Source organism: Trichosurus vulpecula, chromosome 6 (genome assembly GCF_011100635.1).
Source record: "Trichosurus vulpecula isolate mTriVul1 chromosome 6, mTriVul1.pri, whole genome shotgun sequence".
In the NCBI taxonomy this organism is placed as follows: Eukaryota; Metazoa; Chordata; class Mammalia; order Diprotodontia; family Phalangeridae; genus Trichosurus; species Trichosurus vulpecula.
In genome coordinates, this window is record NC_050578.1 from 254,719,471 (window position 1) to 254,738,338 (window position 18,868).

At 42.7% G+C, this 18,868-nt stretch overlaps 1 protein-coding gene across 2 annotated transcripts in view; it reads left to right on the top strand.

Annotated features, from left to right (window-relative positions):
* The window catches only part of TTC17 (tetratricopeptide repeat domain 17), a 114,713-nt gene that overhangs the window by 67,283 nt on the left and 28,562 nt on the right, over positions 1–18,868 (top strand). The window contains exon 17 of one of the 2 annotated variants that reach the window (XM_036763169.1): positions 18,259–18,429. The exons of the other annotated variant lie outside the window; for it this stretch is intronic. Within the exon in view, the coding sequence (XP_036619064.1) occupies positions 18,259–18,429 (171 nt within the window). The remainder of the gene's footprint in view (positions 1–18,258; positions 18,430–18,868) is intronic. 2 annotated transcript variants of the gene reach the window in all.

The following is an 18,868-nucleotide window of genomic DNA, read 5'->3' on the forward strand; positions in this document are numbered from 1 at the left end:
AAGATCCAGGTAGATGTTATTTCTTATTGTTGGTTAGAGCTGACAGATTGTCATAAACAAGGTCAGTAAAAGTATCGACTGTGACATCTTAGACTATTTCCCTACTCATAACTTTGAATCCTAAAGCAAAATCAGACCCATGTTTAACATTTCATTAAAATTGGCAGTAATCTTGGAAACTGCTTGGATAGTTTTTTAATACAGTGCTTGATTTTTTAAAACTTTACTTGCCTTTACAAATAGACCTCCAATTCCTAAAGTAAAATCTACACACCATCTTTCTATTATGGTGTGACCCAAGTTACTTTGATTCAATAGTTTTAACAAGTATCAACCTCATTTTGTTGCCCTATAGCAAGCACCATTAATAGAGCATGTTAATGCCAGTAGGCTCCAAAGGATCACAAGATCATAAATGTGGAGCTGCCAGCGATCTTAGAGGCCATCACCAGCCCCTCACTTTGCAGATAAGGAAACTGAGACTGAAACAGTTACATGGCTTGCCCACTTGCACATCAGTATCTGAGGTGGGATTTGAATTCAGGTCTTTCTGACTCCAGCCCCAGTGGAAGCCTTTTAAAAACAGAATCATCCATTAGAAGGATTTTGCAAATCCCCCAGTAATAAAGGATGAGATAATATGCAGATTGGCTGAGCAGCAACATGTAACCTAAACAGCTTCAATAACTTGGTTCTCTTTAACTCGGACCTGTTTCACCTGGCTCACTCTGGCCTTTGTAGTCAGTCCTCCAGGAGGGACCAAGATCAGCAGCTCATCCGTCAAAGACAGAAAAAGGACCTTGAAACTTGAGAGAGGTTAGTATCAGGTGACTTTGAAGTGGTCCTCATCAGCCAGGATGATGCAGCACTCTATCCTGTCATCCAGTTATAACTGGCCGCCACTCACCTGGAGGATAAGGAATTAGGAAGATACAGTCATTTCAAGGTAGTTTAACTTGTTCATTTGCCCAGCCATAGTTTGGGGGAAAGTTCCTAATGCAAGGACATACATTCTGCCTTCAGTTTTGTAAAAAGGAAACCCAAGTTATCTTCAAGGCCTTCATTGAAATTCAGACCACAGGACTGCTCACCCTCCTACTCTGTATGTAACACCAGGGCACCCAGTGAAAGGCATCTCCAGTCACATTTGAGAGTCTTCTATCTGCTGACAGGGCTGGAGAGTTAAATTTAGACATCTTTCTCTGTGTCTTTGGGCCCCATTCCCAGACAACACCAGGAGCTCACCATGGCTTCTATACCCATATCATAAAGGACGAACTGTCATTGTATCTACTGACAAGAGGGAAGGAGGTGGGGGGAAGGGGACATGAGGGTGATGTTTATTATTGCTAGACCCCCATTAGGTATTGCAGCAGGTATTTTTGACCGTACAGGTATGCTTCATCCTCAAGGTAGGAGCAGAGGTGGAGGGATGCTATGTATTATATCCATCTTCTGCTGTTTTTCAGGCATTTTTAAGACTAAAGGTATAGCACTTTTCATTGGCATTCCATAAGAACAGTATTGCTTTGGGAAGAAGGGGGACTTACTTTGATGTACTAGCAAGACTTTTCCATTTATTCAACATTTAACATGCATTTATTAAAGGCCTGCCATGACCTAGACACTGCTGGATGCTATGAATAGAGAGACAAAAATGCCCACAAGGCCCTTACGTTCTGCTGATGGGCAAGGGTGATACAGCATGGACACAATAAAAGAAACACAAGATACAGGAAAATATATGCAAAGTAATTTCCTGGGAAAGGGGAGAGGGGTGCTAGCAACTGGGGGGATGAGGATAAGCTTCATGGAATCAGGCAGCATTTATTAAGATCTGCTATGTGCTAAATACTGAGAATACAAAATTTCTCAGACATCCCTACCCTCAAAGAGCTTTTATTCATATCAGGGTAGAATGTGTACATGCTTGTGTGTGTGTGTGTGTGCGCGCGCGCGCGTGCACACACACACACACACACACACACACACACACACACAATAACTACAGGGTAATGAGGGGCCAGGGAGGCACCATCAGCTGAAGGGGTCAAGAAAGATCCCTATAGAAGGTGATGCTTGAGCTGAGTTTTGAAGAACACTAGGAATTCTGTGAGGGGGAGGATACATAGCGGGTTTGTACAGAAACGGAATGTTGCCTAAAGGGAACAAGAAGTTGGACTTGGTATCTCTTACGGGTTTCATAGACGTGATTCTTCCAGACGAGGAAACGAGCATTTTTAGTGGAATGGCACAGTCCTTTTAGGTCCTCAAAATATTACCTCTAACCTACACAAATAGAAGTGTTTGGCTTTTTTAATTAAATTTTTCATACAAAAAAGCAGCTGTGTACCTTGAGAACCCAGTTGAAATGAATTTTTTAATAAGTTCATGAAAACACTAGCCTTGAAGACCATTCGATAAAAGCATAGCATTGATTCATTCATATTCATTTGCATAACTAAATGTACCAGCAGCAGTTGAGCCTAATTGAAAGAAAGGCATCCATCAAGAAATTCTGTCCAATTGGCTTAATGATGTTTGGAAAGAGACTCTGTATGTTGTAGGTATGCACACACTTTGCCAGGGGCTTTTCCCTGTTGTTCTTACTTGCTACTATCATCTTCTTTTATATCTTGCTTTTAGCTTTGAACCAAAAAAACTCAACCTAATTCCTTTTTCTAGCCTATTGTTCCAGTTTATTTGTGCTCATGGCACTGCAGGAAAAACTCAAGACCCCTTTCAAAGGGGCTACAAATATGTTAGCTCCATACAGTCTTTGTCTCATCTTCTCATCTTAGAACCAATCCTGAATTTTGCCATCCAAATTGTCCCTTTAGTGGTTTTCTTCAAAGCTGCTTAAATTTCATTAACTGCCAGCTGCTGCTTATCTGGCACTAGCAGGTCACGAAGAGCCAAAGTCACAATCATGAAAAAATAATGAGCCAATCACATTTAAGGAAAGAGAGCCAGAGAGGAGGGCATCAGACCAGACAGCCAGTGCTGAGCAAGCCCTCCCAATCTCTGCTCCTGCAGCACTGGAACCCTGTCTCTGCCAAGAGCCAAGGAGAGTCATTGGGAATAGAGGGAATGAACAATTCTGTTTCACTCTCTTCTCTTCTGGCTAAAAACCACAACTGGCAAGAGTTGAAAGTATGTGTGATGTTGAAGAACATAGGAGCATGTCTAAGGATGGCAGCTGAGCCACATGCTTCCAGGGAACTCTTAGCAAAGCCCAATCTTGGTGACTTCAAGGAAGTCAGGAGAGGAAATATACAAGATGAGGATGTAATTATATTGATAGTCAACAAATACTATGCCATACTTTTTGCCTGTTAAAGAACCCCACAGACTTGGTAATTAGGTGTAGCTCTTAATAGATGTGATCGAGGTGCTCATCTTAGTCCCATGCCATTAAAACACTTTTTTAATTGGAGAAAAGGAGGATGAAGGCATTCCATTTACCTCTTTTCCAAAAGATGCTTTATTGAAAGGACATCAGCATTTAGTGGAGCTGTGGGATTTTAGGTGCTGTAAACTGCCTGTTCCTGCAAAGAAAAAAGACTTTTTGGGGGGTACTTGTTTTGTGTGTTCACTATGAAAATGAACCAAGTTTTAAATCTTATGAAACATCACTAAATTTGGACTCAGTTAAAATTTTCTTGCATCCTCATTTGGAAAAGCTCTCCATAGGACCTTATCGGCATTCACTTTACACAACCAGTGTGATAGGCCAAGTTGATCCAGGCTTGATTGTCCCTGCCAAAATATTTGTATCACCAGCCTAGCCAGGTCAAAGGGCTAAAGACATCACATTCCTGAGATGCTTCCACAAGTCCCACTCTGATGCCTCATTGTTGGGTGAAGGTGACTGGTTTTTCAGAGATTATGCTAATGGAGTCTAAGCTCCAGTAGACCCAAAAGTACAATACTGCAAAGGCTTTGACATAGTCCCAGCATCAGCCTACCAAAGTATGGGGAAAGGTCTCTGGCTTTCTACCATTTGACTGGACATTAGCTGATGGATTCTTTAGTAATGATAACTCATGAAACAAGGAAAAAAAAAAAACAAAAAGACCCTTAGTTCAATATGGTGCCCTTTTGTCTGCAGTGATGGTGGCAGAGTGATGGAAAGGGGACTGAGGCTGCCAACAGTTTTTAGACCATCTATAAACATTAATTTTATTCTTGGAGCTTGAAATGTGAAATTCTTGCCAAACACAATGTTTAAGCCATCTATAAACATTAATTTGATTTTGGGACTCTAAATATGAGCTCTTTGTCAAGTGATCCCCAAATTCACATACTATAGGAAGAAGTGACCTAGAGGAAGACCCCCCCCCCTGCCCCGCATGAACAGTAGGTGGAAGAACTATGGGAGGACAGGGACAAGTCACAAGGGATAAAATGTGGTGATCTTTTTATCTGCATCAATGGAGGAAATACTCATTAGTGAGATCGAAGTATCTGTGCAAAAAAGAGCTGCTGAGTGCCAAGTCCACTGCCTCTGCCCACGTCTCTGTGTCCCTAGTAATCCCTAGAAGGGCAGAAGAGAGTTAACAGGGAAGTCCTCAGCCCTTGGTGCTCACTTGATCCTTCCCCCAATATCAACATGCCACTATCTCTGTGTAATAAGGAAAAAGACAAGATAAGTAAGCCATAGGAATTGGGGGCAGCTAATCCTTATTTGTTTTAATCTGTGTACTTGTGCTCAGCCATTCTTTGGGTAGTCTTTACAATGACTGAGCATAAAATACCTTCATTGGAAGGATGAAATAGGTAAATCAGGTATGTCTTTGCTCTTCTGAGTACCCTTCTAAACTTGAGGTAAACTTAAGGCATGCTTACAGATGGACACCTATTAACTCTGTGTTCATTACAGTTCATGGAAAATATATAGCCAACCACTGGTGGATTATAAGAAATCATAGTGCTGAGTACTACATGGTGTAGGATGACTCACATGTGACTTAGTCATCCCTGAGTACTCTGGGTCTTATCCCAAAGTATCCTTTCGTTACTTATTTCTGTTGTAGTGCTCACCCCAGGAAGGGTATGAGAGGAGAAGGTGGTGTAGTAGAAAGAAAAGTGGCTATGGGACTGCAGGAACTATACACTTAGAAAGCCTTCTGATCCAACCTCCTCCTTTTTTACAGATGAGGAAACTGAGTTCCAGAGCAGTTTTATGTCATAACCAGACCAAACAATACTCAGCTAGCATGCCAGGTACTTGGAGAACTTGTTTAGTTAAACTCTACTAGAATGGGAAACATTTATCATTTGCAAAACAGGAAGAAAAAAAAAACTTCTGGTTATTAGTACTTTTGAGTATTAGGTCCCCACCCCCACTCCCCCACTCCAAGCTGTGTAGTCCAGTGCAGAAAAGTATAGGGTAGAGAGAACAAGGCCACTTGCTTTGTTTAGGTTAAGTGCTGCTGCTTAACACTCACTTTCCAAGGTCAGAAAGGATTAATTGGTAATGGTATTATTTGAACCCAGACTCTGACTCCACATTATCCATTATTCCTGGGTTCAAATCCTACCTTTCACATTTATCATCTTTGTAGCTTTGGGCAAGTTATTTTACCTCTTGGGACTTCATCTATACCATGAGGAGTTTGGATTTAATCAGAGGTTTTTTACCTTTTGTGTGTATCATGTATTCATTTAGCCTAGTAAAGCCTGTGGACTCCTCAGAAAATTTTTACATGCATAGAATTACAAAAGAAACTAATTATATTGAAATACAGTCATAAAAAATATTTGATAAGTTCACAGATTCAAGGTTAAAAATCCCTGAACTAAATGATCTCCCAGGTCCTGTATAGTTCTGTGATCCTAAAGAAAGGAAAGAAAGAATCCCCTTGTGTATATTGAATATGTGTAGAATTCACTTTGAGGATAGCAGCTACACTTCTCTCGCCCTCCACTGCAGCTTCTCAGAGATTTTCTTGGCAGATATTTGCATCCTTTCGCCTGCATCGTTCTAAGTGATTTTGATGGGTGTTCCCAACTATTGCCCTTCTCCCTTGACTATGCCACAGAAAACTGGCCTTGGTAGGTAAAGAAAGGAGCCTTCATTTGGGCAGCAGTAAGATTTCTGAAATTCTTGTCCTGGGTGAGCTGTCCTAGGTGCTGAAGTCAGACTGATTTCAGAAATCTCTAGCTTTCTGCAAATAGCAAGTGGCTTCCTTTATTTTTCCAGCACATGTTGTTCCCATAGAGAAAAGAAGACCTTTAAAGTCTCAGCTTCTGTTTAACTTTTAAATTTTCCTATTTCATAGCCTGATCTGGATGCAGACTCAGCAGCAGGAAGGAGTTTTATTCCCATCACCAGAGCAGTTCCTTGGCCTGCCCTCCATTAGGTTTTAACCCTACCACCTACTACTATCACAGCCTCTCCCAGTTGGACCTGTCCAGAGTACAGACCTCTGAGGCTTCTAGTCCAGCCTTCTCATTTTTCAGGTGAAAAAACTTGAGGCCCAGGGAGGTTGTCTTGTCCAAGGTCATAGAGGTCATAGCCTCTGAGCCAGAATTGAAGCCCAGGGCCTGTGACTCCAGAACCATTTTCCATTGCATCTGGCAGTCTGTGCTCTACACCTCTGTTTTAGTCACAAGCAAGGCAGTGGAACTGGCAAGAGGTTAGTTAAATTGCCACAGTACCTAGCTACATATCTGTTGCACCTTCACATCTATTACTGCAGACATGGAACAAAAGAATAGTATGGAATAATAATCATTGAACACACATTAAATGCCTCCTATGTTCCAGACAAATGCAGTGAATATAAGGACAGTGATAATTGGCATTTCTGTAGTGCGCTGGGGTTTGCAAAGCATGTGACATGTATCATTTGATCCTCCAAACAGCTCTGTGAGGTGAGCACAACAGCTGTTACTCCTGTTTTACAGATGACTAAGCTGAAGGTGGGAGGCTTGCCCGTGGCCAAGCAGCTAATAAGAGTCTGAGGCAGGATTCAAGCCTAGGTCTTCCTGGATTTTAAGTACTGTATTCTATCTGCTATCTCTCACTGCTTTTCAGAAGGCAGTGCAACCATGGTGGGCATACACGGTGGACTCTTCCTATCTGGTGTGGCAAGGTAAAGAGAACTGTATTTGGAGTCAGAAGAGCTGGGTTCAAGTCCTGGCTCTCCTGTTTATTATGTGTAACCCTCCCTGTCTGAGCTGCAGCTTCATCATCTGTAAAATGGGAATGGTGATACTTGTACTACAAGCTTCTTGGTTGTTGTAGGGGATGTGTTTTGTAGCCATTGCCACACCAAAGAAACGTGAGCTATAAGTGTGATATTGCACAGAAGGTACAAGAGGCAGAAAATCCAGTGCAGGTTTTAGACCATGAAAGTCTTTTTCATTTTTTTTTAGACTCTCTCTTGACTCATTTACACCAATAAGTGCGAGAGCCAAGTGCTGAATCCTGACCATGGTCTCTTTTCTCCCCAATATGACACTTGTAAGGTCAGCCAGCAGGTAACCACTACTTAAAAGCCTCCCACGGAGGTTCTGTGGCAATAATTGCTGGATGGACACAAGACCCAGAGAACCTTTCCTTTTCACTGAAATTGAAGACCTTAGCAATCCTCACCAGTGGAGATTTCATCCAAAAGCCAGTAGTTCTGTTTGTTGCCGTGTCGTAAGCTAGTAGCTAGAGTGTAGGGCTGAGAGTCAGGACACCGGGGCCCAAATCCCAACCCAGACGCATATTGGCTGTGTGATCCTGGACGAGTAACCTAATCTTGCAGCCTGTTTATTGGTGAAATAGCGATGGAAGATAAAGCCCAGAGCATTTACCTTTCAGGGTTTTTGTGAGGCTCAGATACAATCATGTGTAAGCAATTTGTAAACTTAAAAAGGACTTTTTATTGATCTGATTTTTATATCATCTTCCTTTCTAAATGTATCCCACCCCAGAGGCTTTGCCAGATTTAAAGCACTGTGTAAATAACAGTTATCATTATGGCCCGTGATCGCTTTAGTGGTGCGTTTTCCAAGAATCCTCTAGGTTAGGTCAGTAGTTTAACACTACAGATAAACACACTGAGCACAGAGAGGGGGATTGGCCTGCCCAGAGTCACCTAGCAAGCTGGCAGCTGATCTAGGACTAGCACTTGCACTGTGGACTGTTCTAGCCTGCTGGGCTCTGATGCTGCAGTAACATAGGAAGCTACTGAACAGAGCTCGATGTTGTAATGTGGCTGATCCCCAGTTAGATCTCTTTCCTCCTTGGGAGCTCTACCTCCTCACCTTCTGCGATAGTCTCCTTTTGTAGTATTGAATTGCTCTAGAGGAAGCTTTCATGACGTTGGGTACCTGCTAACCCTGGGGGTCAAAAAACCACGCTTGCTTATCATAGCAGAAGTTCCCTGGTGGCTTTTTAATGTAAGTTCGGTAAAGAAACCTGGAACAATTGTGAGCATTGCGGGGGCGGGGGGGGGGGAGGGCGAAGACACATAGGGAGAGGGAGAGGGAGAGTCAGAGTCTCTGTGATTTATTCTAAAATCCGAGCTGAAAAGCTTTGGACACTGACATTTTTACTAGTAGGGTATATGCAACGGAGCACTGCTATAAAGTTTCAGATAAAAAAAAAAAGAAGGAATGTTAACATCAAGTGTTACTAGGTTACCTTCTTGTTTAGAAAAGGAATTCGTTTTAGAACTGCATAATCTGAGTGCAGTACAGTTAAGGGGAGGTGGGAGGGAGGGGGAAATACTATAAAAAGGCACACATGACTATGTGGAGGAAGACTATCAGTATTTTTCCCCACTGAGCCTTGTATTTAATTGAATGTACCAGAACGCCTACTCTCAGACATCTTCTCTAGGAGATAATAAAAAGGAGGCTGTACGATTGAATATAAGCCTCCAGAGTCAGGGATGTGAGAGGCTGACCCCTTTACAACTTGACCTAAACAGGTGGACCACCTTTAACCTAGGCTTATAGATTTGAGCTGGAAAGGGCCTTAATTATCATATAGTCCAGCCTTGCCATTTTGCAGATATGAATACTGAGGCCCAGAGACAAGGAACTTGCCCAGAGTCTCAGAGGTAGTAAGTAACAGAACAGGGATTCATACCCAGACCTTCCTCCTTCAAATCCAGAGTTCTTGGCATCGCACCAACTCTGCTAGGACTGCTTTTCCCACATCTTGCCTTCAATGCTGTCAAACCCATCTTCAAGCCCCAATTTTCAGAGCAAAAGAATTTTAACTCTTTCTGTCTCAGAACCTCACCCTAGGATAGGATGGATGAGATGAACTATCTGTAATTGAAAGAAGGGTCACATTAGCCATCCAGAGTGGCAGAGATATAGTATAGACATAATACCTTGCCAGGTATTCTGTTTCTTGCCTTCAGTAAGCGAATGAATGAAAAAGCATTTAAGCACCTACTGTGTGCCAGGCAAAAAGGCAAAAACCAAACCAAACCAATGAGTCCTGACTCTTGAGGAACTTCTGTTCTTCTTGAAGACCAGTGGATGTCCCCTGCCCAGTGTGACCCTTTTGGTTATTGCCATGTTCTTTTTCTTCTCCCCAGGCCCCCAAAAAAGAATTCTGAAAAAGTCCAGGAGCATCCGGAAAGCATATTACAAGGCTCATTTCCAGCGTAACCAACTTTCTGAAATTTCAAGTTGTTTTGGTGCAATTTGACTCCAATTAGTGTTGGGGAAGAACACTGGAGTTGGAATCAAAGCTTTGGTCCCAGCTCTTAGTGCCATTGCAAACCGAGTGACCTCAGGCCAGTCACTTAATCTCCTTAAGGCCCATTTCATCATCTTTAAGATGGAAAGGTTAAGCTGAGTGGTCGCTAAGATCCTGCCTCATAGTCCCATGAACTGTTTCTCTTTACCCCCACAGAGGGAGTTGAACTTATTACCTCCTCTGCACCGATAAATGCTGTGGGAGACTAGGGAAAATCCATTTTCCTTTCCCTGACACACCAGGTGATCACTGAGATGGGTTTGAGGGAGGAGAATGTGTTGTTGGGTTGCCTGGATATGGTCCCTATATTGAAAATATAGGTATTCCATTCAACCCAATGACCACCCTAAAGATGTCGAGTGAGGTGCCATGGTAAAGGGAGCTATTTTGTAAAGGTTCTTAATTTACCAAGAAGACACCACAAAAGTATAGATAATATGATTTGTTAATCATATTAGAGAGTATCTAGTCCAACCGCCTTATAAATGAGGAAACTGAGATCCATGGGATGACTTGGACAAAGTAAGTAGGGTGTGTCAAGGCTAGGCTTTAACTCCAGCTCCTCTGACGCTGGAGCCAGAGATGTTTCCACTGTACCATACTAATAATTGAGTCCTCGGACATTTTTTGTTAAAAAACTAAGGCATCTCAGTTTGTATGTGACCTTTTTCGAACTAGATCAGCCCTGAAGAATTCCAAAGCACCAAGCATAAGGTGCTGGAAAGAACACAGGACTTGGAATTAAAAGTCTCCAAAGACCTGGACCTGAATCCTGACTCTGGCACTTAATAGCTGGATAACCATAGGCCATGTCACATTCACTCAGTGGCTTTTGGTGTCTGCCTCTTCAAAATGGGTAAATGCGACTAGGTGGTCCACCTTCCAACTCCAGGACTCTCTGATCCTATCTATGGAATCCTTTCTTCCACCAAAAAGATTCAGAAGAATGCCAGTCTTTTTTAACAGATTTAACATACTGGAATCAGGGCCATGGAAAATCTTTTTCCCCAAATCTTTGTGCACAGAATTGGCTTGAGGGGATGACATTTCCCTAACAGTCCTACCAGCATGAACTTTTCTGAGGTTATTTAACAAACAGTGATGCATAGTAATCTGAAAAATGCCTATTTAGGGACTAGGTTCATAGATCTAGAACTGGAAGGGTCCTCAGAGATCACACATAGGAGGACTTTGAGCCCCATTCTCCTGACTCCAGAGCTAGGTCTCTTCCCACTGAGCCACTCTGCCTCTCAGCCACAAGATACATTATGCCTTTCTCCTTATGAGGGACTGTTGTGCATTGAGAGAGGCAGTGTGGTGATTTAGGGGAAAAAGCCCTGGATTCAAATCCCAAGGACTAGAACTCAAGCCCCAGCTCTGCTGTTTATTAGCTGCATGACTTGGATACATCACCTACTTCTGGGCCTCAGTTTCCCTGTCTTTAAAAAAATGACAGAATTGGACTGGATGATCTTTGAGGTACCTTTCTGATCAACAGCTGGGATCCCAAATATTATTTAACTTTCCAAAGCCCGTTTGGTGGGATGCCTGATTTATTGAAGAAACACTTAGATACAGAGAGGTTTGGTGATGTACCCATGAACACACCGCAAGAAAGTGGCAGAACCAGAGTTAGAAGTGCCTAATTTGGAGACAAAGACATAAATGATGTTGCAGTGTATCATCTTATTCCCAAGGAAAGCTAAACAAGATGCATAATCAAGCATTTCTGTTTACAGCCTAACAGCGTTAGAGTAGTAATTGTTTTAGTAGGATTTTTTTCCCCAAAGGCATTTCATTAGAACCATGTAGTTATTTTATTCCAGAAAGTCCTGGGCACAAGGAGAGCCCAGACTGCAGATATCCCTCACTGTTGAGCCAAAGGGTTGAGTCTGCAAATGAATAGTCACATGCCTCTAAGATGAATGGTTAGCTTTCCAAGTGTCCTTGCTGCTTCTCCTCCCTTCCAGTGCTTCACCTCCCTTCCCCTGGGGAGCTCATCTGGTCACCCAGAGAGGCACCTTTATTCCTGACCCGAAAATGCCTGCAGCCCCTCTTGAGGCCAGGGCTGACTGGAGAGCTCAAGTGCCCGGAACTTGGGTGCACTCTTAACTGCTTCATCTCTCCACCAGACAACGAAGGAGCAGGAGTAATTAAAGAATTAAGCAATTTGGCTTTCTATATTTAGCTCTCTGCTTATCCACAGCACGCCAGACCTCTTTCCCAGGCTCTTTTTAGCTGTCAGCGTAAGAAAGTTAATATTAACTGTTCAAATCTTAAGGGCCTGTAAATTTTTCCCCTTTAAGGGTTGGGTTTTTTTTTTTCCATTTTAGGGCTGCCTATTTCTTGGCTGTCTACAGTGATTTATTTTAAAGTAGAACTGGGTGGCCAGCCTCTTCACCTGCTTGTCTCCCACCGTTCACCTCCATATTCCACCTCAACCAGTTGTTCTGCCCACCTTCTGGCAGGTACAGAGAAGGCTGGGCCAGGGGGAGAAGGTATGGGAAGCTGCCTCTACTGAAGGGCAGCATTCTTAGAATGCAGCAGGCCTGCATCAAAAAGCTTCCAGGTCTGATGTCAGGCAGCACGGCTAATTTTAGCTTTGGGGTCCTATGCGCATCATAGCTTATAAATTACTCATGAAGTGCTATGTGTACTGCAGAGATTTTAAAAGATGAAGCCAATTAAATTTTCATGGTGAAAAGAGGAGGGAAGGGCAGGGAAGAGATGTGAGGCAAAGGCTGGTGGAAAGAGTCAAACAGTAGAATGAGCAAGGCTTTCACTGAGAACTAATGCAGAGAGTTGGTGATTTGCCTTTGTGGTTGTGGCTGTGGCCATGGCCATAGCTGTTTGGTGTCCCTGAACTCAAATAAGAGTACAAGAGTTTCATGAGAAAATTCATAGAGCTAGAGGACAGCCCTTAGGGCATAGTATCTTTCATTATTATCATTCTTGTTATTTTCTCTCCATTTTTAATAGCCTCATTTTATTTTCTCCTGATTTGAGTTGTCTTTGAGGAGTGTGGAATTCTTCCTGAGGAATTCATAGGATCTTAGATCCAGAGCTGGAAGGAAGCTCAAAGGTCTTCTAGCCCACCACCACCTCCCCATTTTATGGATGAAAAACCCATGGCCCAGAAAGGTGTTGAGGAAGGTCCTGTGAGAAGTCAGTAGCAGAACTAGGTCTGTTCACTCCTAATTTCAATTCTCCATTCAGAAATGCAAGTAATTTTTGAAATGCTTATCTGATCCCTCCTGTAATTCAGTTCCACAAACATTGATCAATGCCTGCTATATGCATGCGAGTCAGGGGTTTGGAATGGATAAGAGGGTGGGGATTGAGGAAGTCCAGGGTTCAGGAAAGTCAGTTTGGTTCTGGGAAGGTGGAAAATGGGGGGGGGGGGGGGCGGGGTGCAGTGAATTATGGCCTGGGTGGATAGTATATGAAACTAAAGTATACTCCAGTGTCTAAGGCCAGCTAGTAGATGCTGTGGGCTGAACCCAACCGACTTCCCTGGTCACCATCCTATATGTGCTTTCTTTCCCTAATAGAATATAAGCTCCTGAGCATACAAGGACTGTCTCTTTGTAATATTCTAGTGGTATTTCCAGTTCTTAACATAGTGCCAGGCACATAGTATGCTTTTAATAAGGGAGAGGTACCAGACCTGTGATTTCATTGGTCCATGGAACTCCCAGATGAAAAAACTCCCTCCACCACTTCTGATTGGCACCTTCTGGCTACAATTTAGTCTTTGAGAGCTGCCCAGGATGGCAGAGCCAATAGATATCAGATGTGGCTCCAAGTCCAGCTCTATCCACTGATCTGCACTGCCTCTTAAGTACTTAAAAATAGTGTAGGGTCTGTGAAATGCTTTTCTCACTACTAACCCTATTGGCAGGTGGCATAAATGTTCTTATCCCTCAATTTACAGATGAGAAAACCGATGTTCAGAGGTTAAGTGAATTGCTCATGGTCATATGCACTTAAGTACTTAGCCTGTCACACCAGAAGCTGGGGGCGTGGTGGGAACAGTAGAATGACTGGATCAGGGGAATCTGCAAAAGAGATATAGCCATCAGTAGGCAGATGTCCTTGGTCTTAAACTTACCACCTCCTCTGTCAAACACACCCAGAGTGTTCCCCCCATTCTTCCTGGAATTGTCCCGTTTTCACTGATCTGCCTCCTCCTCGGCCCTCCAAACCTAGCTTCGTGTGAAACCTTCCACAGCCTAGAGTAATGGCATCAGACTTGGAGGTAGATGGCCCTTCCAATCTTCTCCTTTTCCTCCTCCAGACTTTATCAGGAGTTACTGAACCTATATTTTTGTAAACTTCTGTTGCATTTGAGGTACACTGTAACCATTAGGGAACGGGGTGGGGGGGCGGTAAGGGTGCCAGGGAAGAGAAAAAAGTGTTTACTAAGCACCTACTATGTGCCAAGTACTGTGCTAAGCACTTTGCAAATGAGCACATATTTTATTTTTGATACAGACGTGAACCATAGGTAAACTCCAATTGTAGAAACCCCTTCCGCTGACATAAATGAATGACATTTGTAAAACTTAAATTCTTAGAGGCAGTTCAGTGGTACAATGGATAGAGCACCAGATCTGAGGTCAGATCCACCCTCAGATATGAGGCAAGTCATTTAACCTCTGCCTCAGTTTCACCATCTGTAAAATAGGAATAATCATAGCACCTATCTCCCAGGGTTGTAAAGATCAAGTGAGTTAATATTTATAAAGCACTTTGCAAAACTTAAAGCACTACATAATTGCTAGCTCTTATTAGAGAGCTGTCTAGGGCACTGGGAGATGAAATGCTTTGTACATATAGTTTCACAGCCAGTCTGTGTCAGAGGCAAGACTTAGAGCCAGGTCTTCTAGACTACACAGCCAATTTCAGCCACCATGTGCTGACTCACTTAGATGCCACCTTGTATCGTGAATTCAGTCTGACAAACTGTTTTGTATTTATTTAGTACTTTTTTGTATATATGTAAGTATATGCATATTTATCTCCATCCTGCAGAATGTGAATTTCTTGAAAGCAAAGACCATTTCAATTTTGTCTTTATTAGCACAGTACCTGGTGCATAGTAGGCACTTAATAAATGATCGTTCATTTCTTACTCTTCAGCTACTACCTTCTAGGTTCAGGGGATACAAAACCAAAAACGAAAAGTAGTTTTTACCTTCAAAGAGCTTCAGTTCTAGTGAGAGATACAATGGCGTTCAGTCTTTAACTACTCCTGACTCTAAAACCAGATTATAAAATCTTTTGAGGACCAAGATTGTCATTAAATTCTGGAGCTCCAGCTCCTACTATAGTGCCTTGCACATAGTAGATACTCAGGAGATGTTTTTAGGTGGTGATGTAGATAGCAATAATGATGATGACAGGGATGGGGCTTCTTAAACTTTTTTCACTTGCTACCCCTTCAGCCTTTCTGAAACTGTGGGTTGGGACCCACAACTTAAGAAGTGCTGCTCTAGGAGAAGGTGTCCACCATTTATTTTCTGTGTGTGTGTGTGTGTGTGTGTGTGTGTGTGTGTGTGTGTGTGTGTGTGTGTAAGGGCATTTACTCAGATAGTATAACAAGAGCTGAAAAGCAGTTTCAGAACGTCTCCCTCCTCCCCCATAAACCTAGTGCAAAAACCTCCCACAAAACAAAGAAGTGTGTATTTTATACAACAGCCATGGAAAGAGTTGGCTCCAATTTCGAATACAATGGGAATAACCCACAAATGCATGAGATACATATGGGGCAATATCAGTTCTTAGTGTAGAAATGTAGGGGGTCATTGGTTAACCACACACACACACACACACACACACACACACACACACACACACACACACTCTCTCTCTCTCTCTCTCTCTCTCTCTCTCTCTCCCTCTCTCTCTCTCTCTCCCCCCGCCTCTTCCTCCCCCCCCCTTCCCCCCCCTCCCACAACACCAGCCCAGATTGGTTGTGATATATTAAGTAATGCTGGAAAAATTAAGTGCCTGGGACTGGAGATTCAGGATTCCTGGATTCTAGTTTCATGTTGTCCAGGATCCCCGCCATGGAATGAGGCATTGAAAGGTCTGTGAAAACTCTGAACCCAAAATACAAGAAAAGTAACAAGAGTTTCTTTTCTTAGCTCAAGTTTGTGCTGGTTCTAACCGGGTTTACCATCACCACTCATAGCCATAAGAATTTTGTGAAGCATTTTCATCAAGAATTAAACAAAAACCTATCTTGGGGAGCCCCTCTTTCCCTGTTCTCTTGACCAAAACAACTTTCCCAGCCTATTCCCACTGAACTTTGTCATCTGTATGACCTTGGGTGTAATAATGGGAGAAGATGAATGGGGAGCTTGTCTCAGTGCTCTCTCTGATGGGTCTGGTTTTATTGGATTTGTCTTCCCATACCCTGCTTAGTCCTCTTGTGACATCACTGCATGTTTCTGGGAAGACTTGACCCAAGCAGTTGACACAAAACCCCCTCGAAATGAATAGACTTTATACAGCATTCTTTTGCATCTTTGGTCATAGCCATTGAATTAAGCCATAGGAGTGATCCTTCTCCAAGTATGCCCCAGACTTCTTAGACAGTAACCCCTTGTTCTAACAATATTAGGTTCAAATCATCTTGGTCTTAGATCCATTACCTTTGTAAGACAGGTACAGCCTTGGTGGGAGAGGCCTCGCATGAGGAAAAGAGCACTAGACCTGGAGCAGAATCAGTCAGTCAATCAAAACCTCTGCCACTCAATCCCTGTGATGATGGGCAAATCCCTTCTCCTCTGGGCTTCAGTTTCCCCATTTGTAAAATGCAGGGATTGGATTAAATGGCATCTGAGGTCCTTCTCATCTCTATGATCATAGATCCAAAGCTATGATGGACCCCAGAGACTATCTAATCTAACTCCTTCATTGGGTTCTGACTCCAGAGTCAGAAATACACTTCTCCCCTTTGGAATAGAATAGGTCAATTTTAGAACCCTTTAAAACTAAGCAGAAAAAAAAATAAAATAAGACTAGGCAGAAAGATTATTCATTGAACCACACATACCCAAAGTGGCAGCAAGAAGCCAATTGGTTCTTTGCTGCTTTAAATCAACCAACTTTTATCATGTTACTATACCAAGGAATGACTACCATGACTAGGTGGGGCAGAAAAGTGTCCATTTGGTCATTTTAAGAAATAGCTCCTAGTACTTCCAATATGACTCCTTGACTCCCCATGACGGGGACTAGCAATCAGCCTTAATATTTGGTTTTCGTCCCAACTTGTGACTTTTTTCAGCACAGGGATCTCGCCATGTACAAATGCCCTCCACTGAGGCATATCAGTACCTCTGTGCCTCAGAGTCTTAGCAGTTTGCTTAGGAGAGGGAGAGGTGAGACACTTGCCTTGCTTCCCTCTGCTGGTATGTGTCAGAATTTGAACCTAGATCTTCCTTACAACAAAATGTACCTTTCTCCATCACACCACACTTACTCTCCATCAGCCTTAATGTAGTAAGGCAGGCAGCGTACATTTACTAAGGAAGCACTGAATCTGTATCACATGTGACGTGTCACAAAGAAGGGCATGAATAGGCCTTGCCCTCAAGGAGCCTTCATTCTAATATACGGGGGTGGGGATGGAATCACAGAAAGCAGCAAAGTAAGTCAATGGGAGTGTTAGGATCATACCTAGAGCATTTGTTTTTTATGCAAAATAGTCACCATCCAAATTAAGTGACTTTGACAGTTCCATAGGTATTCTTAAAAGGTCCTGCTTTCTTAATAAAAGTACAGATACCTGGATTCCTCACAGTGATAGTGATTTTTAAAATGTATATTTTATTTGTTTCATTAAATATTTCTCAATTACATGTAAAAAAATTTTTTAACATTTTCTAAAAAATTTGATTTCCAAATTCTTTCCCTTCCTTCTGCCTCTTCCCCATCCCTTGAGAAGTCAAGCAATATGATATTGATTATACATGTGAAATCATTCAGCATGTCTACAGGTTACTTAACACATATCGCATGCCCAAGTCTGTCATTCTCTGCTTCTTCGGATTCTATCGTTTGAACTTCCTTCACTCTAGGACAGAATAGTCCCTTTATCTGTCATAATCCATCATACTTTCTGTAGCTTCAGTGCTAATTTTGGAGTTCTCATTTCTAATAGAGAAAGATAAATAGCAGGGGAAAATAATTTATTAAAACCTTTCAGCTTTAAGAAAATTTGGCCTAGAATTTCACTATAAATAGAAAAAAAAATCCAATCTGGGGGCTCAGAACTTGGTGGATGAAGGTTTTCCACGAACACTTGATTTCACACAACAGCCTGGCAACTGTAACTGTTCAAAACAACTTTGCAGGAACTTGGGCCATACTAAAATCTGGTCTGGATCTCCATCTGCTTATTGTTTATGTTTGCTCATAGATGAAAGATGGGACATTGTCCCTTCTTTGTTCCTGCCTCATGGCATTTGGCAGCATTCTCTTCGGTCCGCTCCAGAGGGTCATTTCTAATGTGTCTGTCTCTTATCCTCGAGGTCATTGTCATGAGAGTAACCAGGACAGCCTCCATGACAGAGAAAAATATTTTGACAATCCCGAGGCCTTGGGAGCTACTGAAGATGACCCTTCTGGGAAAGGAAGAGAGGAGGACCCCAGGATCTCCATTGAGAATTCAGGGAGAGACTCAGATCCCCTTAGACTTCAAAGTAAGTTGAACCTCACCTTTCAAACGGGGCTTGTAGGAAAAAGTCAGTTCCCAAGCTCTGAGTCCTGGTTTCTCAATGGAAGTCTCTCACCTTGCAGTGTGAATCAGGAGCAGGCCTGCTTAAGACAAAACAGCAAACAAGCTATAATCTTTGCTTCCCACTGTCTCTCTTGTTGGACTCCTCTATGCTTCAGAATACTTCCCTTCTGAACCAGGTTTTAAAAGATCTTTTTATCGTGGTCCGTTGAAGATGCCTCATCTGGAGAGTGAAGTCATAAAACGAAATGACTTAGACCTGAATAGACTAAGTGGTGTGATTCACAAACAGGCCAGGGCTCTTCCCAACGTCCCCCACCAGGACCAGGTGTCCAGGTGTCCAGGTGCAGCTGGGATCTTTGCCATCATTTGATCAGCTGAGTCACAAGGTGAGCATTCACAAG